Source organism: Columba livia, chromosome 15 (assembly GCF_036013475.1).
Source record: "Columba livia isolate bColLiv1 breed racing homer chromosome 15, bColLiv1.pat.W.v2, whole genome shotgun sequence".
Lineage (NCBI taxonomy): Eukaryota > Metazoa > Chordata > Aves > Columbiformes > Columbidae > Columba > Columba livia.
Genome location: NC_088616.1, coordinates 1,417,009 through 1,434,246, shown reverse-complemented (window position 1 = coordinate 1,434,246; position 17,238 = coordinate 1,417,009). Strand labels below are relative to the sequence as shown.

General features: G+C 42.7%; 1 protein-coding gene across 3 annotated transcripts in view; it reads left to right on the top strand.

The window, feature by feature from the left end:
- The window catches only part of PARN (poly(A)-specific ribonuclease), a 62,240-nt gene that overhangs the window by 26,551 nt on the left and 18,451 nt on the right, over positions 1 to 17,238 (top strand). For all 3 annotated transcript variants that reach the window (XM_065030442.1, XM_065030444.1, XM_065030443.1), the window contains 2 exons: positions 1,288 to 1,374; positions 9,334 to 9,408. In XM_065030442.1, the coding sequence (XP_064886514.1) occupies positions 1,288 to 1,374; positions 9,334 to 9,408 (162 nt within the window). The remainder of the gene's footprint in view (positions 1 to 1,287; positions 1,375 to 9,333; positions 9,409 to 17,238) is intronic.

The following is a 17,238-nucleotide window of genomic DNA, read 5'->3' as shown; positions in this document are numbered from 1 at the left end:
AGCAGTAGCAAGTGGTCGACTGTCTGATTTCGGACACAGGTGCTCCATGAAACAGATCCACCTTGAAAAACTCTCCTGTTTCAATGCTGGAAGCAAAGGAGACCGAAACAAGAAAAGTTTGTATCACAAAGGAATTCAGGAGGGTCATTCGTGGAGATGAAAGTCAGTCCCTATGTCTCTGTACCTGCAGAAGAGGAAAGCTCTTCCTGGCAGTGCGTCTGTGTGGTCAAGTTAAGATCTGATCATAGAAAGCTGTGTGTAGTTAATCCTTGAGTTACTTTAACTAAGTGGAATATTCCATCTGAATGGTTCAGCCTCTGTCTAACATCAGACATAAAAAGACAAGGGGAGACACTGCACTGTGTCATGCATAAAACCAGAAATCTCTGCGGATACCTGTGGAGAGGCTCACTTAATGACTTGCTAATAGTTTCATATGAATATGAGAAATATTTCAGTATCTTTGCACCACAAAATATAGTATTCCGCTTGCTTCTTTTTAAAATATAGTAGGAATTCATGGGTTCTAAAAAGCTCTTGTGTCCAGTGAAAGGAATTTCAGTCGCGTGTATATTGTGGTGATTTCTTATGTACAAATGATCTTTCCCGGGGAAGGCAAAAGTCGCTCCTGTTGATCTCCTGCCTCTGATGGTGCCCAGATGTGCAGGATGTGCAGGTGGGATGTGTCACGGGGCAGGCGGACAGTGATAATTCCTGCTGCACCCTCACCGTGTCCGGCATTTGTGACTTGGATTCTCTCTCTAATTCACAAAACTCCAAATAACTTCCAGTGTACACCAAAGACTTCTCTTGCACTTCTTATTTACATGTTGGCCTTTCTATGCTATTTTTTGACATAGTTTTTAATTAAAAAAAAAAAGTCTGTCAGTGTGTACATTCTAGCTTGTACCTAATGTTATCTGAAAACTGAATTGGTCATTGTTTCACAGTACGTTTTTATTTACAGAAAAATGGTCACATTTATTTATTGTTAAGAATTTTTTCAAGCTCGAGCTGGAGAATGAAGAGGTTTTTAGTTCTGTCCTTGATCTTGGCACAAGGATGTGAAGGTCTGGGTTTGTGGGCAGTTCCCACTGCATGTGATGCTGTTTCGGGTTCCTGCAGAGCCAGTAGGATTTACTGTGTCTGCTTCGTGCATAACTGCAGGTACATTTCCTTGGTGCCCGATATACATCTTGGCCTCTTCTCTTACTAGAAAAACAACCCTACGTGACCATCTTAGATATTCTAAAGATACCAGGAGTGACTCTTATTTTTGTTCCGCAGTGCAGCCGAAACGAGATCATGTTCTTCATGTTACTTTCCCCAAAGAGTGGAAGACTAGTGACCTTTACCAGCTTTTCAGTGCCTTTGGTGAGTGATATAGTCTATCCTGCCTTATATGTTTGGGTTTGAGTTTGTTTTTTTTCCAAATTTGTCATTAGCAAATACTGCTGGTTTTGCTTGTTATTTTTAGTCTTTGGATGCAAATTTACTCCAGTACAGGTAATGATTAATCGCCTTCAGTTATTTTTGAATGGTGTCCTCTGGATGTTGTTTGTAATGATGTGTTGCAGCCCTTACTGGCTGCTCTTCAGGAATCTTTGTATGTGGTGCTTGTTGAATATCGTGGGCCTTTGATCATTTCATTTCCAGCCTCTCCTGGGAGGAGGTGAGAGTTTCTATAGGTGGTTCGTGTGAAAGGCAGGTCAGGGTTTTAGGAACAAGCTTCCTCCTGCAGTCTGCTTAACGCCAGACACTAATTAATAGGAGGTTCAGCAAGCAAGCTTGAAAACGGGCAATTTGATTTTGAGATTGTGAACACCATCCAAGTCAGAAGAAACCAAAAAAAGTCATCTAATAACTGCAGGCGAGTAGCCCTGTTGTTCCTCTACTGAGTGTTAGTATTTAAGGTAAGGACATGAGATCCCGATATGCTGACAGGGATGTCCCGAGACCTGACCCCTGCAGCAGCAAACAGCAGTTAGGCTTTGCATCTCTAATCCCTAAAGCAGAACTAGAATGAGCTTTCATACATCCCTGTGTTGGATGCTGTTCCCAAGATTTTTATTGTGGGTTGGTTTCTAGTTTTTCATTGCTGGGTACGGTGGTGCTTCAGAAGAGATCTTTTGGGCTTGCAAGTAATTTAAAATAATTTTTCTATATTTTTTGCATTATTTTCCAGAAATATTTGCTTGCAATACTAACAATACGTTATTAAAAGTAGCTTATTAAATGTTACATGTCATAGACATTTATGCATCTTGCCTTCCTCAGATTCTGTAATAATTGCTTTATTTAATTGCTTAAAAAAAAAAAGAGGACTCCTTTTACCAAGTGTTTATTGGGGAGGATTGCTTTCTCATTTAAAAAGGATAACATAATTTCTTTACATTAATCTTGGTAGCATTAAGCACAGCATGTATGACTGAATTTGTAATTTCCCTATTCTTAAAAATATTCTGCTTGGCACTGTAATTTTCCTGCCCCCAGTCTTACTCAAAACCCAATAGCAATTTTGTCAATTGGAGTATAATCACTGTAAAAACTCTGTGTATTTTTATATGTGTTTTTAAGCAGATGAGTGACTAGTTGGGACTCTTAAAAATGGACCTTTCAGAGACAAGGAAATGAAGAGATATTGGAGCTGGTACTTGATCAGCGCACTGTGGCTGTTTCAAAGTAGTAGAATCAGAGAATCGTTGGGGTTGGAAAAGGCCTTTGAGATCATCAAGGCCAACCGTTAACCTGACAGTGCCAGGCCCACCTCTAACCCCTGGCCCTAAGAACCTCATCTATACATCTGTTAAACACCCCCAGGGATGGTGACTCCACCGCCTTAATAACCCTTTAAGAGAAAAAATTGTTGCTAATATCCAATCTAAACCTCCCCAGGCACAACTTGAGGCTGTTTCGTCTTGTTCTTTTGCTTGCCGTGTACCACACTTAATGACTTAAGTCCGAGTCTGTAGTGTGGGAAACGGATTCAGGGCAAACCTGAACTCAGCCTCCGCAGAAGTAACTGCTCTGGTACCCGTAAGGACCTTTAACCACCAGGAAAAGGTTGGACGTTCCTCGATGTGCTCAGTCTGGTTGAGTGTGTGCGTGCTCTGGGTCACCGCGCTGTTTACAGAATGATGCTGCTCCTCCCTCGTGGCTCGTTAGTCTGTGCCGGGTCTCCGGACCTGTATAAAATGCACTCGGTTCCTTCTGACGTTGTGATCTGTCCTGCAGCGTGATGCCAGTGTAATGCTGGATAGGATTTAATGTTCCCAACTGGGATCTCTTCGAGATTTGCTGTTATGGGGTAAGAAACAACACAGTTTGGATGTTGTTTCAGCACGCTTCTAGACTCAGCCGTATAATTTTTCCTATCAGCTCCTGCCGGTCAGCGTTGGTGTGGAACACAAGCCCAGGTCGCTGCCGCCAGGGGTCACACCTACACATCGCAAAATACTGTTCCAGGCTGAAATTGCCCTGTCGCTCGCTTCCCCAGATCTCAGAGTGGAGTATCTTCATATCTCAATTTACAAACTCCTGGTATTTGGGTAGGACTTGATATCTATTTTGTTTTAGGTCTTATTGCTGTGATATCTCTAAACAAACTGCAGATTGCTCTTTCCAGAATTCCAGGAGTACTCGTGCTTTTTCAGTTGTAGCTGGAAAGAGAGTCAGAGTGGGGCACAATGTGAGCTTCAGTGATTTGCCCAAAGCCTGGCCAGTAACAGACACAAATTATCCTGATTTATTACACCAGTTAAACAAAAAACATTTTTAAATTAAGGTTTTATCAGAATTTAAAATCAATTGTTCGACTGAATAGCCACATCAATATGACTTAATAGAAAAATTACTTGGAATTTGTTTAGCGTAGTATGAATTGAAGCAGAGTTGTAATCTTCCATGAAGCTTCTTTCCAGGTTCCAGTATAAGTTGGGGAACGAGCTGTTGGAGAGCAGTGTAGGGGAAAGGGACCTGGGGGTCCTGGGGACAGCAGGGTGACCATGAGCCAGCACTGGGCCCTTGTGGCCAGGAAGCCAATGGTACCTGGGGTGGGTTAGAAGGGGGTGGTCAGTAGGTCAGAGAGGTTCTCCTGCCCCTCTGCTCTGCCCTGGGGAGACCACACCTGGAATATTGTGTCCAGTTGTGGCCCCTCAGTTCCAGCAGGACAGGGAACTGCTGGAGAGAGTCCAGCGCAGCCACCAAGATGCTGAAGGGAGTGGAGCATCTCCCGTGTGAGGAAAGGCTGAGGGAGCTGGGGCTCTGGAGCTGGACAAGAGGAGACTGAGGGGGGACTCATTCCTGGGGATCAAGATGGAAAGGGGGAGTGTCAGGAGGATGGAGCCAGGCTCTTCTGGTGACAACCAGTGACAGGACAAGGGGCAATGGGTGCAAACTGGAACACAGGAGGTTCCACTGAAAGATGAGAAGAAACTTGTTCCCGGTGAGGGTGGCAGAGCCTGGCCCAGGCTGCCCAGGGAGGTTGTGGAGTCTCCTTCTGTGCAGACATTCCAACCCGCCTGGACACCTTCCTGTGTAACCTCATCTGGGTGTTCCTGCTCCATGGGGGGATTGCACTGGATGAGCTTTACAGGGCTCTTCAACCCCTGACACTCTGGGATTCTGTGATTCTAATGGAAGTGGTGGAACAGCTGAAGGGGCTGCAGTGCGGACTGGGACCCACTGGACGTTTGCTGCTCCAGATGGGGTGTCCGTGATTCCCATGTCTCCCTGTCCTGCAGCCGCACCAGGGGACACATGTTCCTGCGGGAGTTTTTTCTCTTCTCATGGGTGAATGTGGTTTCACTGCACAAGTCCTTGCAGTGCTGTGTAGTCTCTTAAAATACTTTATTTAAATTCTTATATTTTCATAGTTTGTATTTTACATGAGTATGACCAAATAAAGGTATTCAAATAATATTTGCTGGAATACAGCTTTTGTTTATAGCCTTCACTTCAATTAATGTTTTTGGGCTATCAAAGTATTATAAAAACTACTAGTTAAAATTTTTCCAAGTGCAATTAAACCTACATGTTGTATTTTGTGAGAGTCTTTCACAGGGAGTTGAACGCTGGTGTGGTTCGTGGATTTGTAGTGATCCTGAAGATGTACAAACTACTTCTAAAGTTTAACCAGTCCTTTGTGTATTTGAATCTTGTTCTTGTAGTCCAAGCTACAGTAGAGGTGAAATTTAAGTGACTCTTGGTTACCTTTTTGAGACTCCTTTACAAGTTCCATACACGGTGACGTCTGTTGCTGTGACCTGCTGTACTGCAGACTCACTGTTTGATTAAAACAAACTGCAAGCTCACTTTGCTTAAAGAAAAAGAGCGTACAGCTTGAAAAATGTCCCTTTTATGGCTGAACTATCTATTTTAAGCAAAGCTTCTAGCTCACAGTATGTATACTAAGTGTTCTGAGCTGATGTTCCTATAGATATGTGAGCTTTGAGTGTTGAGTTTTTTGGGGAGGGCCTTTGGGTTTTTTTCCTTTAAAAACGAAATGATCCCATTTTTCTCTGCCCATTTCTGGCCTTTCCTCCTCCTTCTCATGCCAGTGTTGCTTTTGGCTGTTGTTGCTTTCTGTGCACCCTGGTTTCCAGCCAGAAAGGTGGAAACTATGTTAACCCTTCTCACTTATTCACCAGGAAAATGCTGTTTGTGTTTAATATTAATATGTGCTTCAACCTTTGCTCGTAGACCAAAAGCTTCAACTATCTCTGTTGTCTGATGCAGTCAGTGTCCCAAAACTGTCAGCAATTCTGTCATGGTGTCAATGTGGCCATTTTTTTTTAATTGTAAGAAAGCAGAATATATTAATAAACTTTTTTGGTGATGTGAAGGTCCATATAGTCCTAATACCTATCCTAAGTGTTTAATTGTCACTAACAATTGTTTAGGAAACGTATAAGAAGAGAGGCAAAGCAAAGCAGCTTTCCTGGTGCTTGCAGGGATGCGGGAGCTGGAGCCCATTCTTGCATCTCTTATTTGGAGCCTCTGATTCTTTCTGTAAACGAGCCTCAGAGAATTCGTCATCCCATATACATCCTTGTCATCTGCAGCAATTAAGTACTATGTGGAAAATTCTTTTGGTTTGAAAGTATCTTTATGCTTTATTAGTTGCCCCTTAGCTGTTTTATAATAAAATAGTGAAACCCCTCTGTACGTCTTTCATGTAATTCCTGTTCTCGTATTTTCCACTTAGACAGGTATGGGCGTCTTCCTTAGAATTTTCTTGTGGAGGCTGAGTCCTGCTTTACTTGGTCTCTTATACAGAAACCTTTCCATCCCTTTGGATGCTGCGATATCAAAACTGAAGGAAAACCCGTTCAACTGACATGATCCATCCGTATCATTTTATCCTGTGGATTTTAATGTTTGCATGTTTGTGTTTATATAGAGAGGGCTTTCAAATTTATCTATAGAAAAAGACCACGTTACTTTGCTCCTTCCTGTCGGAAGCAACAGAGCAGATTTTCATCTGCTCCTATTTGGGCGAAGATATTTGGTTGCTGTTGATAATTCTTGGCTTGGCGTTGCCCTTTTTGCCGGAAGGGCTGTTGTTTGCCAGCAGCAAATCGACACGGGGTCAGACCGGCTGGGCTGGTGTCCTTCAAAGTACTGGAGCCATTTGATCTGTTCTACAAGTCCAGAGAGAGAAATCTCCTGCTTTATTTCTCGAGAGCTGATAATCTACTTTCGTGCAGTATATGGTTGATTTGGATTAGCCTACAGAGAGCTGGCGCGCAGCTGTGTTGATTGCTAAATATTGCACTTCAAGCACAGATGCATTTGCTTTTCAAAGCTTTATTGCCCTTTCACCATACTTTTGAAATGCACAATATTTAGCAATATTGCTGAATGAGCTAATTTATAAATCTTGTCTCTCTTAAATTCTTATTTCTTACTAGTATTGAAATGTGATGTAGACTGAGAAGAGTATCTTTTAAGCATATAGAACTGCATCGGAGCATTTGTTGCAGTTCTCTTCAGATTGCAGCTCAGTGTCCACTATTTAATGTTTGCCTTGTCCTTAAAATTATATGTTTGAAATGTATAAATCTGAGTGTAAAGGCAGCATATGTTGGCAGGTATTGAAACCCTCAATTACTTAAAATACCAAAGTCATTCAGAGTGCAGCAGCTTTTCTGCAGCAATAAATAAGAACATGATACTGAAATGATGTGCCATCAATAGGTTGGATTTTTATTGTTTATTTTGAATCAGTACTTAGTGAAAATACGGGCACTGAAGGCCATTGAATAGTAGCTGATCTCCTCCAGGACATTGGAGTCCGTTCCTGATCCTCGAGGTTTTACGCTAAGGGCACAACTGTAAGATGTTCAGGAGAATTTTTCTTTCTGATCTAATTTTTGCTCTGTTCAGGGCAGATTTGGAATTATTTAACTACGTGCACGGGAAAGGGACAGAATGTAGACGGCACTTCCATGCTATGGAAGAGTTTGGTCTCAGATGGCTCAAATGATTATTTTGACTGTTTTGGGATTAGTAATGCAAAAAAGGAGGACGTGATACTGGCAGAAATTCAGAGCAATAACTCATCAGTGTTAAACTGCGGTAATTTCTAATCTTCAAAGGAATCTCAGTGTCAGGGTCCTACCGAATGCACCTCGATTTTGAGTTGCAATCATAAATCAACTCGAGCTTGTCCTGTGCTGTGAAATGCGAAGTGTCTCTCCAGAGCACGTTCTCCCTGCGGCAGAGACCCACGGGCAGCACAGAGCTGTGTTCTTCGAAGCCCGAGTGTTAGAATTACATTGATTTGCCCTACAAAGTGTTTAAAGAAGTTTTCATGTCTGACTTCTCAGCATAGGCTCTTAATAGCAGCCTTAGCCCTTTAGTACAGCGAAACGTCAGAAACCACGCTGAATTAATTATGGTTTTGCCAGTGATCAAAATTATTATCACTTAGTCCTAAATAGCTGGCTACTCAAATGTATAGCATGTATAGCATGTAAACTAAATCTAACTAGGCTTTTCTTTTTTATAATTAGAAAATCTGCTTATCTAGCTGGATTTCAGAAGAGATTGCTATAACTTTGTAACCTGTAGGCTAAATTAGATTGAAATAAATTAAACATCTGAAAAGAAAATACATTTTAAGCCATTTTGCATCATTGTTTTCAGCCTTGTATCGTCTGCAGGTTAAGTGGCGGTGTGATACTATCCATAACTTGATTTCCTGCTCTGCCTGAAAAAAAATTGCACCCATTTTCAATATCCGAATTGTGCAAACAGTAGAGCACTTAGATGACTACAGGTGATGTGAAAGGATTTGGGGCTGTAACAAGACCTTATGTCTGAACAGGAATCCTTTCCTCTGCTTTTGCTCCATTATGAGCTCCTTTAGCGCTAATGGGATGTTTTTAGCCATTCAAAGAGAAAATGGCCTAACTGCTTGATGAATGGAGAAACTTATTTCCAGCCACTGTTCCATTGTCAAAGCTTCCAATTGAGCTCCCTGACTTGGTGCATTTGTTCTCAGATTTACTCAGATGAAGTTTTCATTGCATATCCAGGCAATGGGGTATAGTGAGATACAAACAAGCCGGAGTTTGAAGATGTGGAGCGCTGCGGTAACTGGAGGTCTCCGCTTGTGTGAATGATCATCCCTGTCCTCCCCCAGCCCAGCTCCACTGCAATCCAGTCGTGGGTGTCTGGACTGGGAAAGGGGCAGTGAGCGGGAACTGGAGCTTGTGCACACTGTGACCTGTTAGAGAGCAGTGCAGGGGAAAAGGGACCTGGAATATTGTGTCCAGTTGTGGCCCCTCAGTTCCAGCAGGACAGGGAACTGCTGGAGAGAGTCCAGCGCAGCCACCAAGATGCTGAAGGGAGTGGAGCATCTCCCGTGTGAGGAAAGGCTGAGGGAGCTGGGGCTCTGGAGCTGGACAAGAGGAGACTGAGGGGGGACTCATTCCTGGGGATCAATATGGAAAGGGGGAGTATCAGGAGGATGGAGCCAGGCTCTTCTGGTGACAACCAGTGACAGGACAAGGGGCAATGGGTGCAAACTGGAACACAGGAGGTTCCACTTAAATTTGAGAAGAAACTTGTTCTTGGTGAGGGTGGCAGAGCCTGGCCCAGGCTGCCCAGGGAGGTTGTGGAGTCTCCTTCTGTGCAGACATTCCAACCCGCCTGGACACCTTCCTGTGTAACCTCATCTGGGTGTTCCTGCTCCATGGGGGGATTGCACTGGATGAGCTTTCCAGGGCCCTTCAACCCCTGACATTCTGGGATTCTGTGATTCCATGTGTCTTTAGGAAATGCTGCGTTTCTGAGCATAGTCATCATAATTTCTTTTGCCTTTTCTAGGTAACATTCAGGTTTCGTGGATCGATGACACATCAGCATTTGTATCGTTGAGCCAGCCAGAACAAGTACAAATAGGTAAGTGTTGCTGAATTTACTTCAGTATTAAGACTCGACTTCACCTGGCTTCTCTAAAATGCTCTGAGCCAACAGGGTCTGTGGTTCTATCAGCAAAACTCCTGCCATGGTTCAGATGCTGTAGGAGGAGCCGAGCTCCTATAGCACCAGCGCGTGTTGCAGCAGATACGCCCAAACTGCACTTGCTGGAGAGTTTCGTGTTTCATTCCGTCCCCGCGAAGCACCTGACCCTGCAGGCACAGCGATGCTGGTTTCCTCAGTTGATGCAGTGTTTACTGAGGTTTTTTACTGTCACTTTGCACAAGGCAGAGCTGTCAAAGACTTTTATGGTCTTTGTCTTCAAATATCCTTTGGACATAAGTCTCCTAACAGCCTGGCCTGCTCATATGTCTGCAGTTGGTGTATGCAATCCATCAGGACCTTAATTGTTTTCATTCTCAATCTTTTGAGCTTAGCTTTGAGAAAAGTTCATGGAAATACATATGTAACTTTTTTCTTGGAAGTTGATTGGTTTGGGGTTTGATTTTTTTAATATATTGCTTCTTGGTTTGGATTTTAGGAGAGGGGGATTAGTTTAAAGAAACAAACTTATGCATGAATACATAGATACTCTTAGTGAACCCACATTACTAATCCACACATTAGGACAGATAGCAATATCTTACTATTTACAATGGTGCAAGATACTATAGAAAGAACCATTTACACTATAGGAAGCTGACTGAGAGCACAGAGCAAAGCGTTTTCTAGGTGTCATAAGAAAAATACAGAATATGTGACACTATTGTCAAATCACCAAGAATTAATCAAGAATTAAGCAAAAAGCATATGAAGAGACCAACACCTCCGAATTCACTGAAAATATTGCTTCCAGTTATGAGGAGTTTTTTGCGGTGTGGTTTGTTTGGGTTTTTGGTTGTTATTTTGTGGTTTTGGGGGTTGTTTGGTTTTGGTTTTGTTTCTTTAATATTTTTCGTTGGTTGTAGTTTGACCCACAAGCTTTTAGTGGTTTCTGTAGTTCTTTCGGGCATATATTTGAGGACTGGCCCATAAACTCACTGCTGAGCACAATAACTGGAAGTGGACCCTTTACCATAACATACCCCAGATCATCATGGATAGTGTCAGCCCTGTTGACTCAAATGCTGTGGAGCCAGCAGGAACAGAAGCACACACTTGATAAAGTGCCTGAAATGTTGTTCACCTAAGAGCTGTTCTTCCAGAATTCCCATGATTAAGTCAAGAAATTAAAAGACCCCCGAATTCACCATCATCTGTGCTATGAAGCTGAAATAAAGAAGCTTTCAGGTTCTGGATGCATGATCAGTGCGTCTCTCTAATTCCTTGTTAACATCCTGTGAGTGCTTATGGTGCTTTCTCATACGTACGTATCTCTGTGGGGGATTTTGAGTGCTTACCAGCCGCCTCCTTACAGCAAATGCTCCAGAGCAGCAAGAGCCATTGTTTCTTCATCTATATATAGATATAAGGACCATATAACTTCTAGTGAGGAGTTCCAGATAAAGGCTTATGTCCAAATAAATGTGGCCGTATTTTAGCTCACCCTGTAACTCAGGAGAGCGTTGCTGGCACTTTGGGCGCACATCGTCTTATTTTCTTACCTCTGAAACGTTCATGATACGGAAACTGTGCGTGTTCCATTGGTGGGGATGGCAGCACATCGTCCAGGGCTCGAGGGAGAAGCTTCTCATGCAGCAGCAAGTCCATTACAAGGTGTGAGGTACGGAGTTTGATCTCCGTGTGTGAGGTATAGGCTGAGAAGAACTGGAATAAAGGCTTGGAATTGTTCCACCTTCCTGTCCTGCCAGGAGGATTTGTCTTTGCGGTGGAACACAACCAAGTGGTGTTTCTGCTCTTTGCTTCAGATGCCCTGGTGTACTGAATATCTCTAGGTCGTTGTCAGTTTGTATATCTGTGCTGCCTTTCCCTACGCTTTTCAAGCTGATTGTTTGTTTCTCTGAGTGAGACTTGAAAGACTGTTTTATTTTCTATAAAACACCCATGTGGTTTATGCCATTTCATATGCTGAAAGCTTTCCTGGGTGCTGCTATAGTAACTTCCCCACCACTGTCACCACAGTGACTGACCTGGCTTCTGGGTGCTGGCCATACACATTCAACACCACTGGGTTTTAATTGAAAAATACACATTATATATATATATATATATATATATATATATATATATTTATATTTATATTTATATATATATATATTTTTATATATATATATATTTTGCTACAGCAGCTACATATGGTGGAAAGAACTGAATGTCAGCAGAATATTTAAAATGAATGTTTCTGGCATTTCTCTCTGTATGTCTTTTTTTTTATGCTCTGACAACCAGCAAAGCTTGTTCCGTGGCCTGTGTACTAGGAAACAAGTTATTTGTTTGCAAGTTCAGGTGATTATAGTGTTTAATAGATTTTTATAAAATTAGTTTAGTAAAATCTGATATACTGAAAGCAGCCAACCAAGCTGACAAAATATAGCAATCTCAATTACAAAAAAAACCTGTGTGTTTGCACTGTAAAATCGCTTAAACCTCTTGGTTTCTTGCTCTCTTTACTAAATACATCATAAAATCTATTCTGTTATTCTGTTTCCTGATCTGAAATTCTTTAATGAGCTGCTTTGGCAACACAAGTCACCATTTGTGCTTGTGATTTAGTGAGCTCCGTTTTAGTGAAAAACCCAGGAAAAACTGATTATGTGGCCTGTTTTTTAGGCTGTTTATATAAATATGTCTGCATCTCCTGGACTGTATAAAAAGCCTTGGAGAACTGTCAAACAATCCGATCCAGTGCCCGCTGTTTGTGCTCACCTCTTCACGCTGGTCCTGGCTTGGAGCCCGTGGGAATATGTGCAGTGAACAGAGCACACGTGTGCAGCCAAAACATGGGTGGAAGATAAATGGACTGCGAACATGAAGGGCCTGTGGAAGTTTCCTCGTATTGATAAGGTGGTCGCATTTGCATCATATGTCAGTCTAAGCACTGGAAAAATGTCCAGATTTATTTTGCATCCTTTTAGTAATGGAAGTGTATGGGAAAAGCTGTGAAAATAGGATCAGTTTTGTAATGATCTGGGTGGAGGGTTGACTAGGTGTTGAGGGTTTAGATTGCGGGGTGACAATCAAACCCTGGCAGATGTATTGTTAACCTCCTCTCCTCCCCCCATGCCCCTTTTTCCCCTCCCTCTCCCCCTTCCCACTCAGGACAGGCAATCGGGAGGGAAAGAAGGACAGAGAGAAGAAGAAAGTTGGAAAATTAACAATGTTTTACTAATGCTACTGATAAGAATAGAGAAAATAATACAAAATATACAAAACCAATCTTGAAAGTCCCAGCAACTGCAGAGCCGGCACCCAAAGTCCCGGACTGGACTCTGCAGCCAACCGGAGCTGGATTCAGTCTGTCACTGGCCTCAGTTCGCAGGGACGACTCGCAAGGTCCTCTCCTAATGTCGCCATAAGGAAAAGGGACGAGATCCTCGTGATCTCCCACTTTTATATGAGGTATCAGGTGAATGGGATGTTATACACAGTTGGTCAGTTTCTTGGTCACCTGTTTCTCGTTGCCCCTCTGGCGAGATGTCCATCCATGCTTATCAATAACTTCACATTCCATTGCTGTGTTCACCAAAACATGGATCTGGTTCTCCAGGAAAATGCAGCTCATATGAAGCTTTAGCTGACGGGCAAATTCACTAAAAGAGGAACTTGTTTTTTAACAAAACCAGGGCACTGGGTCTACCAAATATTTTTTCAAGTCAGTTCTGATTTGGTGTCTTTATTTTTCAGTTGCAGCTGCGATTCAAATACTGAGTATTTGGCAGAACTAAGGCAGAGTTGCAGAACTGAACAGCAGATCATTGAAATCACAGAATCACAGAATGGACTGGGTTGGAAAAGACCTCAGAGCTCATCCAGTCCAACCCTTGGTCCAACTCCAGTCCATTCACTAGATCATGGCACTAAGTGCCATGTCCAATCTCAGTTTAAACACCTCCAGGGCCGGTGAGTCCAGCACCAACCTGGGCAGCCATTCCAATGCCTGACCACTCTCTCTGCAAAGAATTGCTTTCTCATCTCCAGCCTCAATTTCCCCTGGCAGAGTTGAAGCCCATGGCCCCTTGTCCTGTTGCTGACTGCCTGGGAGAAGAGCCCAATCCCCACCTGGCTAGAACTGCCCTTCAGGTAGTTCTAGAGAGTGCTGAGCTCAGCTCTAAGCCTCCTCTTCTCCAGACTAAACAAGCCCAGCTCCCTCAGCCTCTCCCCATAGGGCTTGTGTTTAAGTCCCTTCCCCAGTCTTGTTGCTCTTCTCTGGACCTGCTCCAGCACCTCAATATCTTGAACAAAAATTTGGTAGACCCAGTCAACACTCCACCCAGATAATTACAAAACTGATCTTATTTTCACAGTTTTTCCCATTATTAAAAGGATACAAAATAAATTTAGACATCTGCAGCCATTCCTGGCTGGACAGTACATACCCAGGATAACAGGTTGATGAATCTTGCTTGTTTTATAAAAACTCTTCTCCAGTGCCCTTTTGTTTTGTTCAGCCTTGTAGGTGTTAAAACAGAATTTGGGAGGTGTGATTTGTCCATATTACTAGTTTTGTGTAATTGTATCCAAGGGTTGTATTGAAATTGTCATGGTCTTGTGTCCTAAATGCAGGTTTTTTTGGTTTTTGTGCTGCTTTGGAAGGTTTTGCTTCTTAAGAGTAATTTTTACCTGATTAAAAATGAAAAAAAGCAGTGGGGGCAGGTTGGAAGGAAGAGTTATTTTTTTTCTTTAAGTTGTCTTTCACATTTCAGATAGCTAATTATATATATGCTTTACATCAAACAAATGACAGACCTCTTAAATTGTGACGCTTTGTATAGGCTGTTCTATGCTGTTTCTGTTGCTTCTAACTGTCCTGGCTTCCTGTGTTTTAAATGGCCAAACCGCTTGTTCATCTACACCCTGGGAATATGTTGGATTTTCATGTTAATACGCACAGAAATCCATTTTGAATAGGTGGGTAATAAAAGGTATCTGTTCATTCCCCAGTGCTCTTTAAAGCCGTGTTCCTGAGCGATGGGAACCATTGAGACCCACTCAAAAACTGATTGACAAAACACTGGCCCATGTGCTTTTCTGTTTAAAAGTACAAATCTGACTAGCTGAATTAAACTCATGAGTAGCTCTTCAAATTTCATGTGGCAATGAGTAGCGTGCATGTGGCCAGGAAGAATGCATATTCCCATTTCTTAATTGTTGAAGTGTTACCCTGAAGGACCTATGAATATTTTCAGAGGGAAATATTCTTTTTATCCTATGCAAAAATAACTAGGGGAAAGGGCAGTATTTTTATAGGCAATTTTGGAGCTGCTCCTAAGTTTCAAATTGAATACAGCATGCTTAAAACACGTAAACCAGAAGCCTTGGGAAACAAGAAGCAAATCCCTTAGCCTTCTCATAATAACAAGAATAATGAATCTTCGCTTTATTTGGTTATTCATACAACTTGCATCTTGGCAATATTCTCTAATTTACTATGAGTGGAAAAGGCTTGTTCTTGGATAAAATCATGTTACTCTTTGCAATTAGAACGTGAACTGCAGCTGAAGTGGAAGCTGCATGAGGACAAATGTCAGTTCCCTGTTTGCTCGTCCCCGCGCATCCGGCCGTGCCGAGGTGCCCGCAGAGCCGGCCACGGGGGCTCCGAGTCCCCGGGCTGCTCCGTGTCCATCGTCACCGTGGAGCTGCCAATAACCAGTTAGTGAGAGTGGCTCTGATCCGTCACTTTTTGCAATGTGCTCTGCCACAAGGTGGTCAGAGGGCCGGAACAGCTCTGAGAGAGTTGGGGTGTTTAGCCTGGAGAAGAGAAGCTCCGGAGACACCTTATTGCGCCTTTTAGTGCTTAAAAGGGCCCATAAGAAAGAGGGGGACAGACTTTTTATCAGGGCCTCTTGCAATAGGACAAGGGGTGATGGTTTAAACTGAAGGAGGGAGATTCAGGCTGGACATGAGGAAGGAATTGTTGTCCCTGAGGGTGGTGAGAGCCTGGCCCAGGTTGGCCAGAGAGGTGGTGGATGAACCATCCCTGGAGACATCCCAGGCCAGGCTGGACGGGGCTCTGAGCAACCTGAGCTGGTGAAGATGTCCCTGTCATGGCAGGGGGGGCACTGGGAGCTGGGAAGGGCCCTTCAGCACAAACCATTCAGTGATTCTATGATTTCGAAGTCACAAGCACCTGAAAACAATAATGGACAATGAATACAGTCTATTTGCTGTTGAGGTTTGCTGGGCAAGGCAGGTAATTACTAAGAATTTGTTAAATGGTTGGTATTCCTTTATTTGGACATCTGGGAGACAGAACTTAGGGTTGACAAATGGTACTTGAGGCGGTCTCAGCGTTTCTGTCAAACACGGAGCACGTGCTCTGGAAGCGTGTGGCAGAGGACAAAGTGCTGTGCACGGGTAGCGGATAAACACAAGAAACTTCAGACCCAGCTTTTGGTGAACAACTTCTGTCTGTTATGGCTTGCAGCTTGCTAGATAAGCTTGCTGTTGGCTGATATTCAGCTTAGTCTGTTTATAAAGTTGGCTTTTCATCTGGAAAGGTTAGTATGAAATAAGTGCTGTTTCAACGCCTCTTGACTTACAGGGGTCTAGACTTCATACATAGTCTGGAAATGGTGGGGAAGATGAGAGAGACTTCAGCTTGTCTTATCTTTAAAGTAAACCCAGTATTTTAATTAATAAATAGATGTAACCTGAAGGATTTCAGTGTTTCAACCATTTCAGCATCTCAGCCATTCTGGGCAGTCAGCTAGCTTGTGAGTCCTCCGTTAATGCTTTGTATCAAAGATAAATTCTTGTTATTCATTAGTTCCTTTAATTTTGTTGCCAGCCCACTTTCAGTGACTGTCTAGGTTGCTGGTCAAAAAGAACCTGGATGCACTTCTAAAGGGAAGTTTCTTTAGGTGCCTTTGCACTTGTGCAGCTTTTATAGGCCATATTAAATGTATTTTTATAAAAGGCTGTTGCTTGAGGGTAGCTTAATGTCTAAAACGTGGGAAAAGTCTTATAAATAGGTTAGATTTTTTTTAAGTGCTCAAAAGTAAAATTGCATTTCTCTTCTGAGACATTTGACATAGTTATATGTTAATGGAAATAACGGACAAGTTTATCAGTGGTACTTAAAAAATACACCTGGTCTATTTTCCCTTAGCAGCTAATGCTTGCTCTTAATTCTCTTTACCGAAGGCTTAGGTGCAGTTTAATAACATCTATGTTCTGATTATGAGCAACTTCTACAATATTTTAAGACTACTGGTTCAATTTAAAAGTAACTTTAACTTCAGAATCTTCTTGCGAACATTTTACTTGCCGTTTTAAAATGCAGTAAATACACTCAACCTGACATTTTAAATACACGTGAAAAGCACCTGCTTCTCATAAACGGCAAGCATTGCAATAACGTTAAGTGGTTCCATGTGTTAGTGCCCTGATCCGTGAGCTCCCACAGAATCGACTGTTCAGGATTATCTTGTTCCTGTGGGCAGCGAGGAGACCGATGTGTGTGGACAGCAGGGGAGCGATGGACTCGAGCAGGTGCAGCAGCTCAGCTTCTGACGGCCTCTCGGTGCTTCTACTTGAAATCAGTCATCTTTCCGGGCTTGGGATTTTCTCAGACAGGGCTGGGCATTATTAGTGTTTTATAAAGTTTACTATAGAATCTTAGCATGAACGCTTACCGCCACGGTTTAAAAATATACACGTGTCTTTTGAGACTGTGCGCGTATCAGTCTCTTC